The 20,000-nt window shown below is 44.3% G+C and overlaps 2 protein-coding genes across 3 annotated transcripts in view; one reads left to right on the forward strand and one right to left on the reverse strand.

Annotated features, from left to right (window-relative positions):
- The window catches only part of LOC119572207 (methyl farnesoate epoxidase-like), a 14,376-nt gene extending 8,329 nt beyond the window's left edge, over positions 1-6,047 (forward strand). For both annotated transcript variants that reach the window (XM_037919184.1, XM_037919185.1), the window contains exons 3-11: positions 1,157-1,393; positions 1,513-1,679; positions 2,912-3,037; positions 3,465-3,575; positions 3,719-3,839; positions 4,048-4,228; positions 5,106-5,205; positions 5,467-5,626; positions 5,790-6,047. In XM_037919184.1, the coding sequence (XP_037775112.1) occupies positions 1,157-1,393; positions 1,513-1,679; positions 2,912-3,037; positions 3,465-3,575; positions 3,719-3,839; positions 4,048-4,228; positions 5,106-5,205; positions 5,467-5,626; positions 5,790-5,971 (1,385 nt within the window). In that variant the 3' untranslated portion in view covers positions 5,972-6,047. The remainder of the gene's footprint in view (positions 1-1,156; positions 1,394-1,512; positions 1,680-2,911; positions 3,038-3,464; positions 3,576-3,718; positions 3,840-4,047; positions 4,229-5,105; positions 5,206-5,466; positions 5,627-5,789) is intronic.
- Positions 6,048-11,265: 5,218 nt separating this feature from the next.
- On the reverse strand, positions 11,266-14,677 carry LOC119572557. Its single transcript, XM_037919662.1, has 7 exons — positions 14,206-14,677; positions 14,000-14,152; positions 13,685-13,882; positions 13,105-13,449; positions 12,722-12,851; positions 12,467-12,544; positions 11,266-11,320 (listed from the first exon to the last, which is right to left on the reverse strand). Exons 1-7 carry the CDS (start codon positions 14,675-14,677, stop codon positions 11,266-11,268), a joined length of 1,431 nt encoding a protein of 476 aa, XP_037775590.1.
- Positions 14,678-20,000: the final 5,323 nt, after the last annotated feature.

The raw sequence follows: 20,000 nt of genomic DNA on the forward strand, positions 1-20,000 counted from the left end.
TGGAGCGTCATAATCTACCGGGTTCACAAGCCACATATTTAAACCAACCTATCTGTAAGGAGAGTAAACGGAAAGAGTTCAGATTTGAACATTATGTATAAATTGGCAAGGACAATGCATAAACTGCTTCCATCGTGATACCATGATTCTGTTTATAAAATTTACCACCAAAAATATAAGCGTTATTCGTGGCGAATGAGCTCGATGAAACATAAAAGGGAATGTACATCCAAACTAATTGCGTCGGGAGACTTTTTACTGAAATCCATTAAATACTTTATATAAATGCTAAGGAAAGATCCCATGAACGGAGAGTAAGTGCTAGCAAGCAAAGAAATTATACACTTGTTCGTGAAGAAATAAGGGATCTTTAGGGAAAACCATCTTTGTGAGTGTTCGGAAGGCCGTAAAAATATGAAATAGAATGATTTACAGTTCGGAACCGATCAAGGAATTTGGGATCTGGCTATTTAGCAACAATATGCTTGAGTTTATACGAAACTATTCTATAGCAATGCGATAAGGGTTGGACTGTAGTTTTTGGTACGTCGTGTTATCGAGCAGGATACATTGATAGATTGTGAATACAATCTGAAATTATTAAGGATAACAACGTCATTTCCTTTATTGGATTTTGTAGATGAAATATACGATTGTCGTTTAAATAATATAGCATTAAAAGTAACGTCGGTGTACACCATCAAAAGCGTTGGTGCCACACTGTGCGCATGATCAGTTTAATGTTAAGAATAGTCATACTTAAGAATAGTCATAAAGAATAGGTCTCATTTATATCTAGACCGAATATTCCTATAGTGATGTATAGGACTGATAATATAGTGAGAATAATAGCAATCTTAGACACAGGACTTCAAGATATGAAATTGCACAGTCAACTGGTATTAAGCCACACACACACACACACACACACACACACACACACACACACACACACACACACACACACACACACACGCGCGCGCGCGCGCACACACGCACGCACGCAAGTACGCACGCACGAACGAACACACATACACATACATAATATATGTACATATGTATATATATATATATATATATATATATATATATATATATATATATATATATATATATATATATATATATAGCCTTTGAATTTGTTCCAAACTTTCAGGACCCCCCCGGACTCCTCTCGTGGGTTTTTTGCCAAATTTAGAAAATCATCTTATTCACAAGCAGATGTGGCGAATCTCACGTAATTACGGGGCAGTCATAGGAATTTTCTTTGCCCACAAACCTGTCGTGGTCGTCAATGGATGGGAAGCAATTAAAGAGTCGCTGCAGAACGACGATCTCAATGGGCGTCCCGAGATCTCCCTTCGGAAGATAATGCAAGGGGGAGTTCTTCGCGGTGAGAACCTCGGTCTGATGACTATTTTATGCCAGAATATATACGTAGCTAACTAAGCATTTGATATAATCTGCAATCCTGTTATTGTGAATAACACTATTAATAAATACATATTGCAGGCGTGATGTTCGTGGAAGGTGAATTCTGGAAAGAACAGCGTCGCTTTTCCCTGCATCACTTCCGGAACCTGGGGTTCGGGAAGCGCTCGCACGAGAGCGTGATCCACGAGGAGGCCAAGGAGCTCATCGACGAGATCCTGGACGCCGACGGCAGCGTCAAACTACAGGTAGTGGGGGGGGGGGGGGTTAGCGTCTGGCGAGCACGACCAGTACTTATCTCAGATATCAAATCTAAGCAACTGCAGATACTACTCCCCCGTTATCACTGTTATGACTAATTTCGTGATAATTGTTTATCAGTGTATTAGCTCCAACCTTTTCCTTACAGCGACGTCCTATAACACATATGCACCAAGTATTCTCCGATTTTGGGTAGCAACTGTTACAAAGGGAACATACAGAACTGATCGTTGAATTTTCACTTATGATTTCAGCTTTAGGCATTGCGAGGGACTCATCTACACTTTTAGTTTTCATTTATTTTGTTATCCGAAGTCAGTGGTTCATAGACTAATGAATCTTCAAATGACGCAAGGCATATTAAACGCAAATGATGTTGAATATACTGCTCGGCTTTCGTTGGAACATTTCTATCCTTGAACGTTCCCATGTAATGACCCGTTGTAAGTTTGCCTGGATTTAGACCCGTCTTTCAGATCACATATAGTTGTCTATATGATTTTACATTAATTTATTCATATAGTAAGCACAAATTGGCAGATTAATATGGCTATCAAGAATCTCATATTTATTTCACAAACCTTCATTATCATGCTGTAAGCAGGAACCAGAGAATAGGGCCGTTATAGGCAGTCCAATTATACAGACTTTTTTTTCATTAAAAAATCGTAACTAAATAATGCCAATGCAAGAATAACACAAGAATATAATCATACGATACACACGAAATACATGAACTCAATACAATTATATATACAAAACATAAATCATAAGCATTTGGATTCCTTAAACTGACCAAAGTGGTGTTTATGGCATAGGGCTGTCTAATGGGTAAACGAGGCAGTTGCGGTTTTTGTTATTAATTCTGGCTTCATATATATATATATAATATATATATATATATATATATATATATATATATATATATATATATATATATATATAATAATATATAATTATATATAATATATATATAAGGAGAGATTCTGAGGTCTTGGTGGGAGGAGTGAGATGATGAAATACTAAAATCTGTTAGCAAGATGTGTGCACACACATAAATGTGTGTGTGCCACACTATATACACATACAAAATTTTATCAGTATCTTAAATACATATACATACACATGTACATGCATGTACAGTGCAAATGTATGCAGGTACATATTGATATTTGTCGATATTAAGCAAAAATAACCTTTATCTATAACTGCTGACCAGAGTGTCGTGGGCATTTCTTCCATCAACATCCTGTGGGCGGTAATGGGCGGCGACAGATTCCCGAGGAAGGACCCGCAACTCATGCATCTCGTGGACAGCCTCAACAAACTCTTCAGAGCAGGAGATGTAAGGCGCGGATAATTATAATAGAGAAGTCAGTCGCTGTCGTTGTACTAGTTCTATATTTTTTGTAATGATAATAAAAGTAACAGTATAAACAACAACAATTATAATAAAAGTAACAACAGTGATAAAAGTAACAATAATGAATTGACAATAATAATAATGAAAGTGACGACGATGACGACGACGGTGATAATGATGATGATAACAACAGTAATGATAATAGTAATAATAATAATCATTATCATTATTGCTATTTAAATTATTATTCCAGTTATAATAATATTATAATTATAATCATCACTACTATTATAATTATTATTATCATGATAATAGCGATTATAATAACGATTAAAATGATAATAACGATAATGTACAAAGCATGTATATATACACAAGAGTTCTTCTATAGATATATGTTCCTTCTCAGCCAAGCGGTGGCCTCGTTGGTGCATTCCCCTTTTTGCGTCATTTTGTTTCTCGGGCAAATAGAGCTGTGATTGTAATGCACGGTTTTGCTCTCGTAGAAGAATTTATTAAGGTAAGGCCAAGTAAAATGAGTTTAGGAGCGCATACCATCATATTTCGAAAAAGTAATTTTCATACATGACGTGTACTTAATAGCTCATAGTTAATCACTGGCAACTTTACTTGCTTTGCGTTTCGTTGTGACGTGGTTTACAGAAAGCAGTAGAACAACACAAGGAAAGCCTCGACCCTAACAACCCTAGAGATTTTATAGATATCTACCTCAATGAGATTAACAACGAACTCAACAACAGCAAAATGTGCTCCACTTTCTCTGGTAAGTGGATAAGCAACCAAGCAGATCCCAACGTCAGTCAGGGATTCTCAAGGATTCTAACTGTTCCTGACTATAGATTTGTTTTCCCTGGGCGATCGATCCCCTCATGGGGAAACACATTACAAATTATTTAATATTGAGAAAGCAAGGTCATTTCAGTTATCCTGACCTGAGGAACAGATTTCCCAAAAGATTTCTCTTCCTGCAGAGAAACAGCTGATTGCAGTTTGTACTGACGTGTTCAGCGCTGGAGCTGAGACAGGATCCGCCACTGTGGCATTTGCTGTTATGCTCATGTGCCTCTTCCCGGAAGTCATGAAGAAAGTGCAAGAGGAGATTGACTCCGTTATTGGGCGAAATCGTTTTCCCAGCATGGCGGACCGAACACAGTAAGTATCACAGGCCCTAAATAAACGATGAAGATCGTTTAAAAGATAAAAATCGATAAAGATGGTTTGTTGTGGGTGTGTTTATACTTTATATAATCATGTCTATGTGTAATATCTTCCACGGTATGCGCGTATGTGCGTGTATGTATGCATGTGATCTCACGTGAATGGTCTCCTAAGTGATTATTTCCACTTAGATATGTGACAAAGCGAGATATGTGACAAAGCGAAGATATACGCCTCATTGGTGCTGCTTCCTAGTGCGCCAACGGCTCCATTTCCTGTTAATGTATTCCATTATCTGCTTCAATGATGCTAGTCTCAGCATTTCGTAAGGCAGTTGTTCAACGTGTTTTTCCGAATTTTTTGTTTGCGTCTTGATAACGAGAAGCTGCACAGCTGCAGATCCATGGCACTCATGGCCAGATTGAAGTTTATTATGGCACCTGGTTGGGAACATACCTATTTACCCCTTAAGGTGACACACTCTTTTCATGCATCTCTCTGTCCTTTTCTATATTTCCTTTAACCATATTTTCTTGAGTTTGTAACCATTTCGTGTAGTAACATCACGATGTATAGCCCCAATTAGAAAAGGTTTCCTTTTATTTCATTGTGCATTCATTACTCGGGCGCCAGTGTCTTCGAGCTGTCACTTTCCTGTGTAATCTTGCAATTTGTATTAACAGTGCATTAATGATGCACCAGTCATTACGGCCAACATCAGTGTGAATTCCATCCCAGCTCGTAAGCCGCCATTCATGCACAGAAATCCATCATATAAACACATTCTTCAAGACAATTACCTTTAAGTTATTTGATCATGTCTGTCCCAATTGGAGGGAAGCAACTAATGCCACATACTACCTGTCCACAGCCTGCCCTACTTAGAGGCAACTCTAAATGAAGTACTACGTTTTCGAGGGGCGGCCACCTTAACCGTCCCTCATAGTGCTATGCGAGATACAGTATTGCGGGTAAGTTACATACCACTATAAGTTTATGATGATCTGTTTTCTCACTTGACTGTACTTCCCGCTTTCTAGATATTGCTTCATAATATATCCATGAATTATTTTATGAAATTGTAGACAAAGGATACCATACTTATTTCTAACATGTTTATGAATGGCATGTTAATTTCAGTTGAAATCACTGCATGTATTAGTTAATTTTACCAAATCGCTTATGCGCACGTGCATTGTTTAAAAAAACTAGGTTATATTTTTTCTTCAAAGGGGTACCGAATCCCAGCCAAAACGATGGTGATGAACAATCTGTACAGTGTTCACATGGACCCGGAATACTGGGGCGACCCTGAAAACTTCCGTCCCGAGCGCTTCATCAACGCTGATGGAACCTTCCGCAAGGACGAGCGAATGATTCCCTTCGGCAAAGGTAAAGGATCCGTCTTGTGTTCATGGTCGAACTGTAAGTTTAACTGCTTGCATTCTTTTACTATGAATAAAGTTTTATAGTTCAGTACAAGACAAGAAATTACTGTTCCCATTGTCCATGTTCCTCTGAGTTACCATATACTTTCTCCTTCACGGTCCTCCAGGTCGACGGCTGTGTCTCGGGGAGCCTCTCGCTCGCATGACGTCGTTTCTGCTGTTCGCGGCGCTCGTGCAGCAGCTAGACTTCGAGCTCGACCCCGCCGTCCCCGTCACCAACACGGAGGGCGTCGCAGGATTCACGCTCGGACCGCCGGAGTTCAGAGTCTTTGCCAAACGCAGATATTAAGAGAGATATGCATACAATTTTACATATATTTGACATAGTGCAATACCTTGTGACTTCTATAATTGTACATGGTAAAATAAAATATAAATCATACATCATAATAAAAAAAAAATCCTTGATACCTTGTGACAAACTTAACCTGTACAGGTGCAAAAAAGGATTACCAGGTACCAGGCGGTACCAGGCGGTAATTCCATCCTCACCTGGGGCGGACACTTTTCCTTTGATTTGTGTATTGTTCAGTTCCCACTCAGTAATCTCAGCAAAGTCTGGAGGGTCGGGATCAGAGCATCCAATCTCATTGGCAAATTTACATGCAATTTTAGGCTAAGGTTATTGGGAATATTTGCGGGAAGTTAGCGCAATTTGGGCGCTCCAGCCCATTGACTAAGGAGCAAATCTACTTGTGCAAGAAGACTTTGGAACTGTGGGGTGTTAGTTGGTTTGCCTAAGAATCGATTTTTTCCAGACCTCAGACATTGAGGTGTTATTATTAATGCTTTGTAGGAATTGTTCAAAGTGTTCATTTCTGAAGTGAGTTATTAATTCCCTTAGGTTTTGGTTAGCCTTAAGGAATTGAATAAGGTTGTCACAGGTATTGTCCTGCTTGTAGACATCGAAAAGCTCCTGAACTCGCTTTTGTTCCCTTAATAGTGTAGGGTCACCGACCCACTTAGGTTGTTTGGAGCATTGTGAGTTGTTGTTCTTGAAGGTTTTCTTTGGACAGACCCAGGTGTTGTAGTAATCAGTGACCACTTTCGTCATGTCCATGGAAAATTTGTCAACACTCATTACTGTGTAATCGTAATACCAGTCATAAATACGTGATTTAATATGGTGCTCAAGACAAAGAGGAATAGAAAATTTAAGCCTATTTGTTTTTGCAGACTGAATATTATCAAGAGCGTATTTCGTTACTTTTGCAAAGTGGTCACTGATTAGCTCTGTTGCAAGCATGCTTCTGACGTGTCCATGCACAAGATGCCGTCCTATCACATAATCAAGCCTGCCCCCCGCCACGTGAGTTTGCCTGCCTGTATCATATATGGTCATTGATTTATTGTTCACAAGATGTCGGAACTCTTCGCCGTTTTCATTGCACTAACTATCTCCAAATGATAAATGTCTAAAATTATAATCCCCCATGCATATTGTGCTGTGATTCTGAAAGGTGGGCAGTGAATCAGTTTGAAACATTCTGCACCTTGCATAGACATTGTACAGAGAGAAAAACCCAGAGGCTTTTCGAATATGTAAATGCTGATACTCACATTGTTGTCATCAGACTTCTGCACCAGCTAATGCGGTATGGTGTCATTGACATAAGTCAGTAGGCCTGCAATTCCTGTGTTCGCATAGGAGTGGTTCCTCTAATTCTAGGGGCGGTTTTTATTTTAGTGGCTGACATGGAGGGCTCTTGTAAACAGATAGCGTCAACATTATTGTTATGAATATAGTATAGCAAGTCATTAATTCTACGGTTGACACTACGTATATTCCATGAAAGAAAAGTAACTGTTTCCATGTCCCCTATCACACCCTATGATTACCTTATAGTAGATGGATGGTTGCGCATCTACTGTTTGAGGATACTGGTGTCTTATCTCTTTGGGGAGTGTTTGTTGTGGGTGTGAGTGCCCACAGGTATGGCTGAGTGATGAAGTCGGAGATCCATGGGGGAGCCAGCAGGCTCCCCAGTCGGCTAAGGACTGGGCTGCTGTTGTCTTGTTCTACTGGAGGATCAGGGAATGCTGTTCTCGTTTCAGGCTCTGCGGCTTAAGTACACTAGCGCTGTGTAAGCGCTAGTGCGCAGGGAACGAGGGAAGCCCGCTGTCCCATGAGGAGTGGACATGGCTGTGGACCTGATGTGACCCAACCTGGGAAATTACGCTGAACTCCAGGTTGCGGGGTCGTGCTGCTACAGGTACTCCCCCTCCAGAGAGTGAGCAAAGCGAGTGAGCAAAATACCTTAACATATCACTCCGGTGGTCACCAGTATACTAGATTGGATGGTTGCACATCTACTATTTGAGGCTACTGGTGTCTTATCTCTTTGGGGAGTGTTGTGGGTGTGAGCGCCCACAGGTATGGCTGGGTGTTAGTGGTGAAGTCGGAGATCAACGAGGGAGCCGGCAGGCCCCCCAGTTGGCTAAGGACTAGGCAGTCCTTGTGGTGCTGCTGCTGTTGTCTGCTCTGCTAGAGGATTGGGGAATGCTGATCTCGTTTTGGGCTCTGCGGCTTAAGTACATGTGCACTGTGTAAGGCACACAGGAAACGAGAGGAGCCCTCTGTCCAATGAGCGTGGATATGGCTGTGGACCTGATGTGACCCGACCTGGGAAACTACGCTGAACTCCTGGTTGTGGGGTCGTGCTCCTACAAGCTGACTGGTTAGATTTGAGTTTGATGAAGCTTATTAGTCTGCCTATTTCTTGTATAGCATTACATACCTGTATTGCATCCAGTGGACATTGAGCACCTGACCTGGAAGGACTCTCCTCTCTTCTCTCCCTGCGGTGAATCGGTCCTTACTTTGGCGATTCAGAGCGAAGGGTGGACCTTACCGGCAAAGGCGCTCGACGGGGCGCAGCGGGTGGCGTCAAGCCAGATAATGCCAAGAGAACCACTATGAACCTCTCGGTCTGCAGGCTTTTGCATGGGCGGATTAAAGAGATGTACCGTGCTCGGCCCCATGGAATTTCGGCCTCGGCTCTTACGCGTTATCGGACGGTGACGCGCCCCCCTTGTTTGCTGCCACGATGCTATGTGCTTGCATGTTACTTCGTGCCCTGTAGCCTATTCTTTCCTATACGAATTTTCGGCATTAGGATAACTCTGTGCACACCTTCTGGTGAACTGGACCCCTTCTTCGGGCGCGTGCTCGGACGTGGACAGACCTTTACCTCCCACAGGGGAGGGTGTGTCTGGGGGCCTTAGAGGGCCTGCCTTACGGTGTGCATAGAGTTGTCATTCTGTTTGCTAGGGACTGGTCTTGCAGACCATCTAATGACTGCCACTCTCTGTTTCGAATAGGAACAACAGGCAGGTAGGAGCCCCTCACTTTGTCAGGCCCTCAGCCTGGTTCTGTCTAAATAGCCGCCGTTAGACAGAACACTAACTTCCCGTTCTGCCATAGGGACTGCCTGGATAAAAGTTTCCCTCACTGTGATGAAATAGTCTGTGATTGGCTGTTTCAGAGGGATGAAGGAACTTACTGGAATAGGTGCAGGACCCCTCTTCTCTCACTGAGGTGAAACAGCCTTTGGATGTTTCGGAGAGATGAGGGATTCACTTTGAAAAAATGTCAGACCCTCAGCCTGGTTCTGTCGAAATAGCTGCCGCTAGACAGAACACTAAATTCCGGTCCTACCATTGGAACCGCCTGGAAATAGTCTGGAAATAGTCTGTGGTTGGCTGTTTCAGAGGGATGAAGGAACTTACTGGAACAGGTGCAGGACCCCTCTCTTCTCTCACTGATAGAAGAGGGATTCACTTTGTAAAAAGGTACAGGTCCTCTCTGAGGGATGGAGAGTAACTGCCTGGAAAAAGTGAAAGAGCTCCCTTCCTCACTGAGGGAGGAGCAAAAGTGTTCCCAACAATGATGTCCTGTAGGTGGAAGGGCATTCCCTCAGGTCTCCCCACAGGGGTTTCATACCTACCCACACGTTTGCCGTGCGTGGCAGCCTTGTGTGCTGGGAGACGGGAGTCCTGGAGGTTGAGTGATGCAGTGAATGAGTACGCCCTGTAGCTAACAACACGCCTCTTTGGTCCTCTATTCTGGCAAGACAAGGGGCCTGATCCAGGCCCGGTCAGGTCAATCGGCTGGTCTCCCTCGGGTGGCTAGGGTCAAGCAGTCATGCTGCTGTTGGTACTCACACTGTCCTTGAGTGCTGCTGCAAATGGCTAATTGGCTGCGTACATCCACTCATCACCCCTGTTGCTGTTAGACATTAGTTCTAACACTCAGCTTCCCCTTGTTGGACTCAGTGGTGAGTGGGGGCGTGAGTGGATGAAGCACAGCCAACTACATGGAAAACAAAACAAAATACCCCCCACAGACAGATACTAATGTTGACGACCCATGCAAGGCCCAGACCACGGCAGCCACTCTGAAGCCATACGTGCCTCCGGGTGGCAAAAGAAAACCCCGAGCACAGGATGACACTGTCACGCCTGCTGCCAAGATGGTGGACAAGACACAAAAACTCTCCAGGCCAGCACCCAGGCCAGGAAGGTCTCTGAGTACCCCTCAGACGACCTTCCTGACCGGATTGGGAGCACCAGCTCAACCAGCCAAAACAGCTGGTGCCCCCATGAGCAAGCCCCAAAGCCGAAATGGCGGGCTGAAACGACCGAGGCGGATACCGACTCTGAGGGAGAGTCTGGACCCCCAAAGGGGTTTCCCCCAGATTAACATACCTGTCAAACCCAAAGGCTTCGACAATGCCTACCAAATGGTCAGGGTATTGGAGAACCAACGCAAAATCCGGTTGTCGATCCGGGTTGCGCGAGATCAGGGCATGATCAACATGCCCAAAGATCAAGCTACCCTTTGTTTCCTGCAGGAAACGAAGGAGCTAAAAGATGGGAGGAAAGTGAGCCTCTCGCCACTGAGAGTACGGACACCACCAGGCTAGCTGCACAGCAAGGCACACAACACTGAGGTGTGCATTAAGGCCTACAAAGAGGAAAAGAAGGACTCAACAGCCAAATGTCCTAACTGTGCCAAGAGGAGCCTGGAGCCTGGCACGCTCTGTCGGGAAAGAGGCGGCCCTCAAGCGGCAAGAGGTTGCCAAGAAGTGACCAAACTTTGTTCCCACCCACCCCCAGGCACCTATGTCTGGGGGAAGAACAAAAGTAAAAAAGCCTCCCGACCTCCTAAGAGGAAGGAAGCCGCCCCCCAGCCGAAACCGGAGATCTCCGACAAACAGGAGTTCCCCAGAATGAAACAAGTGCAGAAGAACCACAGGAATAAAGGTTCAAACAGCACCACAAAGTCCTCCCCAAGAGCAGAAGACCTCTCCTCGATGAGGGGACATGTCGATCCTACTGACTGCTGTAGTCACAGCAGTAGCAACAGACTTGGGAAGGACGAGTGAAGAGGCCGAGAAGGCAGTCACAGTCGCCATGACGGCATTGACCAAGACTGTCGCAGTCCAAAAGGGAAGGAAGCTGGAAAGGGCCAAAACAGCCCCATTCTCACCCTCACCCAAGACGAGACTCCTCCCCACTCCAACCCAGGCCATGCCCTCACAGGCAGAGCCTAACCAGGCTGATTCAGTGCCAGAGCCAGAATCAGAACAAGCTGACCTTGCCCAGGCTAGGCCAGCAAAGAATCCACAGAAACAGCCTGGACAGAGAAAAGCCAAAATACACAAGGTCAGAGCTACCAAAGGCTCTCCACCCCCCAGTGGACCTAGAGATAGCCTGACAACTGAAGAAGACCCCTCAACCAGCGAGGACTTTGCAATGGAGTTGTCAGACTCCAAAACCAGTCAATCCGAGTACGACGATGTCTCTGATGTAATTATCAACTAGTAACATCATGGCACGCAATCTAAGTATTCTGCAGTGGAACATCTATCAAGGAGCACTGACATTGTCATGCTCCAGGAGACATTAACAGTGGAACCTGTTTGCTTCTCCGGGTATCATGTCTTCATTCTGCCACGTGTTGATGGCAAAAGAGGGCTGATCAACCTTGTCAGAGCAACAATTCCCTGCTCCGCAATAGCCGATGCACCGCACTGTGAAGATGTTGAATCTCTTGCTGTTGAGATTCACCTGGCCGGGAGGCCCCTGAAATTGTACAATGTGTACAGCCGGCCACACTGTAGTATCTTAGACATCAGCCAGGTCTGTGCTCTGCACGAGTGATCATAGCGGGAGACTTCAACGCACACCACCCCCATCCTGGCTCCTGCTGGGCACCGGATGCGGCTGGCCATCACATAGCCAATGTGCTTGAGACATTCCCAAGATCGCTCTCCTCAATAACCAAGAGCCAACACATGTCAGAGGAGGGGTCCTAGACCTCACCCTGGCCACTGCGACTCTGGTGGAGAGGATTGGCTGGCGTGTTGATGAGACCGTCACTAGTGACCATTACGGCACTATAACTATCCACACAAAGTGAAAATGTGGAAGTGCTACAAGCCAGACTTGTAAATACCACTGATGAGGCAGCCTCACTGACCATACCCAAAACTCGGCCTTGGTCCAGGAGTCACAAAGATGCCTGGTACTTCAACGACGAAATTAGGGAGGTCAACCACAGGGTAAATATGTGCCGAAAACATTTCCGAAAGCAAAGAACCCCCGACAACCTAGCCCTCCTAAGGGAGACTGTCAGGGATGCCAAGAAAACTGCCAGCAGAGTCAGGGGAGGAGGAGGAGGAAAGTGGCTGGTGAGTCCTTCGACCATCATACCACCTTCTCAGAGCTGTGACAACAGGTCAAGCGAGCAACCAGCCGCTCAGCCCCGAAATGCACTCACCATGACCCCCAGTCAGAGGCGAACAGACTGGCACACGAGTTCTCGGCAAGAATAAGTAGCAACACCCTGCCAGCTGAACTGAGGGCAAGACGAGAACGCCTACAACCAGACAGACTTGCTCATATCAGAGAAAGGGCAGCCAAACCCGATAACTCAGACGTTATCTTTTCTCTGAGGGAACTAAGAAATGCATATAAAACCAGTTGTAACACAGCCCCGGGCTCTGATGGGATATCGTACCCCATCATTTCCCACCTGGGACCAGTAGGTGACCTTGCACTCCTGAAACTCATCAACAAGTCTTGGGAAACTTCCACTCTACCCCAGAGTTCAGGGCCGCCGAGAGCTTGGCTGGGCCCCGGGGCAACCAATAGACATGGGCCCCCTTTTTTATTTTTTTCAATTTTCAAACAAGAGATTACAGGTCATTTCCAGTGGATTGTCATAAACGGAAAAAAAATTTGGCCGGAACATTTGATGTTAAATGTTGAGAAGTTACAAAATGTTTCAAATGTATTCACTAAAATGTAAAAATTAAAATGTAAAATTTAAATTAAAATGTTCAAATTAAAATGTATTCACTTTGCGAACCTTTTTTAGTGCAAAAGCATTAATTGCATTACTGAAGTCAATCTTACCTGTAAGGTCGCTCTCTATGCCTAGAATAGCCAAGTCATTCAATCGGTCTTGTGTCATTGTGCTCCGTAAGAAGTTTTTGATGAGCTTGAGTTTGCTGAAAGATCGCTCTGCTGAAGCAACGGTAAAGGGCAATGTACAAAATATCCTCAGGGCAATGCACACATTTGGGAATATCTCGGCAAGCTTGAACTTGCTGATTTTCTTTAAGAGGCTGAATGGGCTTAATGATTCGTCTCCAAAGTTTGCACCATGGATCGCTTTGAGATGCACCATTTTTTCATCTTGCGAGATATCATTGTTGTATTGCTTTGCCAGGGTAACACAGGCAGTGGAAATTTGCTGCTCTGTTAAGGCAAGCATCATACCGTGTTGAGAGGCCAGCAATAACAGAATCAGGAATGACATTGAAAACGTCATATTTAATTGCTGCCTCTTCCTCAGATATACCGCCTTCTGGAAAAACCTCTTCTTGTAAAAAAAATGGTCTCCATTTCTTCTTGCATTTAGCTGGGAGAAAACAATCAATTTGCATTCCTTCTGCAACCAACTTTGCCTCGTTTAAAATCTGGTCCCATTTACTGCGCAGATTTTTAAGGTCGTTCACAAGTGATTTCAGATTGGAGACCTCTACATCAATGGTGGCTTGCCTTGTAGACATGAGGATGCAAGTAAAAGAGGAAATGTATTTTACGGCGCCATTAACTTCAGTGGCAGTCTTAGGGGTAAGATTCAGTGTATGAAGTTGCTCCAGAGCTGAGTGTATTCCTGGCAGTTGAGCTGCAAATGGTCACACACTTGCAACACGGTCAGTCCATCTTGTACCTGACAGGCCGTGCATTTTCTTGAAGAATTGACCGTGCTGGGGACTGGAGGATTACACCGTTTGTACCATACCAAAAAATGTCACTGCTTCTTTACAGCAAGCTGCAGAATCTGCTCCACATAGATTACAGGCACGAGGGGTTTTCAGCAAGGATGTGCTGTTGGGCTCCATTATATCTGCCAGACATGTTTGCAGCATTATCAATCTGCAAGTGAAATTCCAAACTGTTTCAAGATTTCCAAAATTAGCATGGCTATTTCAAGACCAGTCTTCTTACAACAATCAACGAATGTCAAGAAATGCTCTTGGACAAAAAATTCTTGAAGCTCCCTTGTCAAATAACGGATTATAAAGGTGGTTTGTTCAACATGACTTGAATCAGGTGTAGCATCGACCATGATTGAGTAGTATTTTGCATCATCAATTTCATCCAAGACACGACTGCGAACATACTCTGCACACAAACCAATGAACTCGTTCTGGGATGCTGCTGAAAGATAATGAGCTGCAGTCTCACCTTTTTCCTGTGATACTTGAATTTTTGTTACATGCTCGCTTAGAACTCGATCATAGTGAGCAAGGAGCTCAATAAGACCTAAAAAATTCCCATTGTGAATATCACCAATTCTTTGTGAAGATCCACGGAAATACAGTCCTCTTTCACCAAGAAAGACAACAACATGAATGATTCTTGCCAGAATCTGCTTCCATTTGTGAGCCTCTGAGAGAATTCTGTCATCATGGAGCATGTCAACTCCAGAAGATTCTTCCAAATGCCTCTCCAATTCTCGCCAGGCAAGGTAGCATTTTTTTGTGTGTCATACTGTGCTCATGCTCAGGAAGCTTAATTCTCCATTTTTGTGCTGTGCTCCATCCATTGGCGGATGCCAAGATTGATTGGGATGTTATATGGCCCATTGCACTGGTGAAAAGTCTACATGGCAAACAGAATAAAGCACTCTTAGCAGGGCTGAACACAAGCCATCTTCTGAAACTTATTTCACCATTCGGTTGTTTGAATTTCAGTGCATATGTGGGAAATTTTCTGCCAGTAATGTCATTGGGAAACTGCTTGGGATGTGTCATTTCTTCTAGTTCATGTGTTGTAGGAGCTGCTGGAGACGTTCCGATGTCAAAACCGAAATGAACTGGCTTGTTTGTTTCACTATGAGCGAATTCCCCTTGAATTGGAGTTGCTTGTAAAGATGCTACAGACATTGATTCATCGGGTTTATCTGAGAGTTCTGGCGAGGCTAAAGCTGTAGGTTGAGGACCAGCCTTTCTTCATTTTCGAGCCCAGAAGTTTCCTTTTCAGGTTCACTTCACATCAAATAATGTAAGTGCGCCTGTCCTAGTTTCTTTATCCCTCTCCTCCTTTTTCCGTCATTTCTAAGCACCAGACTTGTGTTGATAGAAGGACATATTTACTTCGATGTTCTACTCAGCTGTTCTCTCTAACAGGTCTCTCCAAATCTGATCTAAATTGACTGAGGAGCAAACCCTAATTATTCTTTCCTGACAGAACTGTTTGTGATAGTCAATTGCATCATTATGGATCAATTGCGTTAGAGAAGCTATTAAGCGTAATTAAACCAACTGTGCTTAATATCTTAATATCTGTGAAGAAACCAAACAGTAGGTAGTTACAAGATAATTACAAGATAATATTAATCGAGCTCAAAACATCTAAATTGACATCTAAAAGCTTAACACACAGATTACAGCATTAAAGATTATAACAAAACAGCATACAGTATTATATAACAGCAACGAAAGTAACAACGTAACTACAAGTCATCACCTTAAAACATGAGGTCACAAAGCGCATTAAATTACAATGATAGGATGTACAGCACTTGATATGATGCCATCATTATATCATTACAACAATACAACAGAAGAAACAAAGCTTCTCGGCGGCCCTGCCAGAGTTGGAAGGGGGCTACCATAGTTCCATCCCTAAACCAAAGGAGCCAGGGAAGTACCGCCCCATCTCTCTCCTCAGTTGTCTGGCTAAGACGGCCGAGAGGATGGTTCTGAACCGGCTCTGATGGAAAATGGGACCCCCGCATGGACACCTCCACGAGTTCACCAGGGGCATGAGCACAACGCACAGCATAGCCATGCTCTTGAGCACAATAAGCATGGGCACATCTGTGGTAATATTCCTTGACCTGGAGAAGGCTTTTGAATTGGCAAGTCCTCTTGCCATTCAGGAGAGCCTGATCCAAAAAGGAATCAGAGGTAAGTTCTTGGCTTGGATAGGTGACTACTTTAGGAATAGAACAGCCAGAATCAAATTCCAAGGTCACTTATCACAGCACATGCCACTAGAGAATGGAATGCAACAGGGTGGGGTTCTCAGTCCAGCCCTCTTTAACACATTAATGTCCTGTATCCTCAACATAAACCTCCCAGTGGGGTGCAAGATCATCTCCTATGCAGACAATCTTGCTATCATCTCCACTGGAGCATACTGCCTAAACAAAGCCCAGCGTTGTCTGGACCTCGTATCTGAGGAGTGTTGTAGGACAGGATTAAAGATCTCTGCAACCAAATCTAAGGCCATGGCTCTGAGACAGAGAGTTCAAGGCACAAGCCTGAAAATTCAGGGAATGGACTTGGAGTGGGTTCAGGACTACCTCTACCTTGGGGTAAAGATAGACCGGACCCTCTCCTTCCAGAAGGAGGTTCAGTACCTGGTTGACCAAACAAAATCAAGACTGTCCATCATGAGAGCAATGAGTGGAAGACGCATAGGGGCCAGACACAGAGTACTAAGATCATTCTATGTACATGCTGTCAGGCCCATTGTAGACTATGCCTCCCTTGCTCTGATTGGCATTAAGAAAAAATATAAAGACCAACTGGAGACAGTCCAAAACGAAGCCGCCAGGTCATTCTGGGTGCCCCAAGGTGGGCGAAGGTCCTCAACCTCCAACTGGAGGCAAACCTTCTCCCCTTGGCCTCACAAATCGATCTAATGGCAGCACAATTTCTATCAAAGGTCATCCAGGCTCCCAGGAATACAAGCCTAAGACATAAAATAGTCAGACGCCTAGAACAAGATAACAAGCTGTTTGCAAACAACTCCTGGCTGTCTCACACAGCCAGGGTGTTAATACGCCATCAGCTCAAAGAACCGCTTCTTGCCAAGGGCATGGACTCCCCCCACCCTGACTTTGTCGAAGCTCCGCCGTGGGCACAAACCTCGATAGAGTTCTCTGTCATGAGACTGGCAACCAAAAAGAATGAATATTCCATGCCTAACCTAAAGGCAGAAACCCAGAGGGTCATTGCAACCATCACTCCTCCGGGCAGCAGAACATATTACACGATGGATCAGTCGATCCCTTGACCCACACTGCAGGCGCCGGCTTCGCAGCAAGGGATGCCACAAAATCCATAAATGTAACAGACAACGCCTCCTCGCTACAGGCAGAGGCAGTTGCTATCATGGGAGCACTGAGCCACGCGTCCGTGAGGGAAGGATACGTGGTCATACATACAGACTCCAAGGAAGCCATCGACTGTCTTCAGCAGCGCTCACCCACTGACAATATCTACCTTCTGACTACCATCCTCATACTGGCACAGAGGATTCTTGCACAGGGTAGAAGAATTATCATAAACTGGGTTCCCAGCCACATAAGGATCAGCGGGAATGTGCTTGCTGGCAGGGGTATGCCCCCTAATCCCATAATAATACATCAGAGCCGAAAAGTGTACGGTGATGGCAACCTCCTTCTTCCTGCAGCTTCACAGACAGGAAACGAGAACCTCCCCCTCGGCCAGTTGGTACTCAGACGCCACCGGCTATGAACCACTGGCACTCTCTGAAATAAACAACAGAGGTACCGAAGTCATTCTGCACAGAATGCGCCTAAGTTACCACTGTTCATGGCAGATCATACAAACAATAGAACGTGAAGAGAGGTGTTGCATGCATTGCGGAGAGCCGAACGCCACACTTACACATTAATTGGAGAATTGTGTGCACACGCAATTCCTGAGACAAGACCCGCAGTACACAGCCGTCGTGCTGGTAAAGAGATGCTTACACCACGTCTACAGGAGCGCCTGCTGGCAATCCCACCGCCACGGTAAGCACCGAGTGTCAGAGAACCAAATGAGACAGCCATAAAAAGCTGACACAGGCCGGGCCATAAGTGAAAGGCCCGGGCGAAGCCAGAACTTCGCAAATCTCAAACGAACGAATGTATTGCATCTTGTTTATTTGCACAGATTCTGCGCGCTTTCCTCATATTGATATTATACTTATAATCCGCACCTGATATAATTTTCTGAGTGGTGTCCCACAGTTCGTCCGTTTCCTGCGCATCTTCGTCGGCATTATTATCAGTCACTGTCGTCACTGCATTCAGATGATTCGTCGATGGTATCGTGCATAACAATAATATCAGAGATCTCATTCGTATTTTCAACATCACTAACATTATTAGAAAGCATATTTTCCCTGTCTACACTATCACTTTTTCTTTCCATTAACATTTTTTTTTCAATTCAGTAAGATCTTGCCTGTGGCTTCCTATTTCCTCGGCCGTTTCCTTGATTTTTTCACCATTGGTTAAACTGTTCGATCTATCACTCTAATAAAAGCTGTCTCTATACTATAAATGTATATTTTTTCTAATTTACAAGAGGGTTACAACACAAACGCTAATAAACATATATTTTGTACCTTTTTACTTCACTCTGATGTCAACCTTTAAACACATACTTCTTAAACTATTTCAGCGTGAAGCGACACAGGTCAAGAAATTGTCTGGATATTTTTTTCTTAGATAATCTGTCGTTGAACACTTTATCAAAGGTATTATTGATAGTCGAGAGCTGATTTTGAAGGAATTGGAGTGTCGATAAGAGAAAAAAATATATCCATCCCAGGTACAAGGATCATTCTTTCGAAAATCAATACATTTATTTTTCTATACTAATTATACGTATACTGCATATATATAGGACTATGCTTAGCGCATTACTAAACTTTGAAAACAATTTTAATTTGATAGGAAAAGGCAAGTGTACTGCAAGGAAACTTGGAGTAAAAGCAGAATGAAAAAGAATGAATATCACCAAACGCTTAGATTAGATTGCTCCATCGGTAAAAAACCCCGGCCGGAAACATTCTGCATACGACTCCAGATGAGATGAATACCCTCTCTGGTACTTCCCCTTTCACAAGGGCAACGAGCTGACCCCGCTCCTTTCCCCTGGACTCGTGTCTCTTTACCTATACAAATCTGTCGTTGCCCAACAGGAAGTCGGGGTCTAGTGTCGTCAGGTCTTGGAAAATTATCACTTTCGTGAGCTTTTCCCCAACAGCCTTTGGGACAGTGATGCCTGACTCGTCAGGGTCTGCTCTGCCTCTCCTGTCCGCACCATATCCTCTGCCTTCCTTTAGCAGTGGTTTGAAGTTACGCTGGTCCTGGCCCAGTTGCATGGCCCACCTTAGTTTCTCCATGGAACTCATGGCGCAGTCCTGTGGGAATAGCAAACGTTTCCCCATTCTGGGCTTCTGTTTCGGTTCGTCGTTCTTCTCCCTCTTCTTCTCCCGCTCGCAACCATTTTCCTTGTCTCTCGTGTCCATACTTCCTTCATTTATTTCCCTCTTATGGGATCCACTTTCAACATTTCTTTGCGAATTAAAACTTTCATTCTCCATTTCTACATCGTAAAGTATGTGGCAACACTAGCCAAAGAGAGAGAGAGAGAGAGAGAGAGATAGAGATAGACAGAAGAGAGAGAGAAAGAGAGAGAGAGGAGAGAGAGAGAGAGAGAGAGAGGGAGAGAGAGAGAGAGAGAGAGAAAGAAGAGAGGGAGGGAGATGGGAGAGAGAGAAGGGGAGAGAGAGAGAAGGAAGAGAGAGAGAGAGAAAGAAAAGGAAAGAAAGGGGGACGAGAAAGAGAGAGAGAAGAGAAAAAGAAGAGAGAAGAGAGAGAAGAGGGAAAGAGAGAGAAGTAGAAGAAGAGGAAGAGAGAGAGAGAGGAGAAGAGAGAGGAAGAGAGAGAGGGGAGGGAGGGAGGGGGAGAGAGAGAGAGAAATGGAAAA

This window comes from Penaeus monodon, chromosome 4 (genome assembly GCF_015228065.2).
Source record: "Penaeus monodon isolate SGIC_2016 chromosome 4, NSTDA_Pmon_1, whole genome shotgun sequence".
Classification (NCBI taxonomy): Eukaryota; Metazoa; Arthropoda; class Malacostraca; order Decapoda; family Penaeidae; genus Penaeus; species Penaeus monodon.

What these genes read in the sequence shown, in the direction of transcription:
- LOC119572557 (XM_037919662.1), bottom strand. Translation starts at nt 14,677, where the DNA reads ATGCTCCATGATGACAGAATTCTCTCAGAGGCTCACAAATGGAAGCAG. An exon ending in CATAGAGAGCGACCTTACAG is followed by an intron (nt 12,852 to 13,104) that starts GTAAGATTGACT and finishes AAAATAAAAAAG; the next exon opens with GGGGCCCATGTCTATTGGTT. An exon ending in GCCTCTGACTGGGGGTCATG is followed by an intron (nt 11,321 to 12,466) that starts GTGAGTGCATTT and finishes TTCTCTGTCCAG; the next exon opens with GCTGTTTCTGTGGATTCTTT.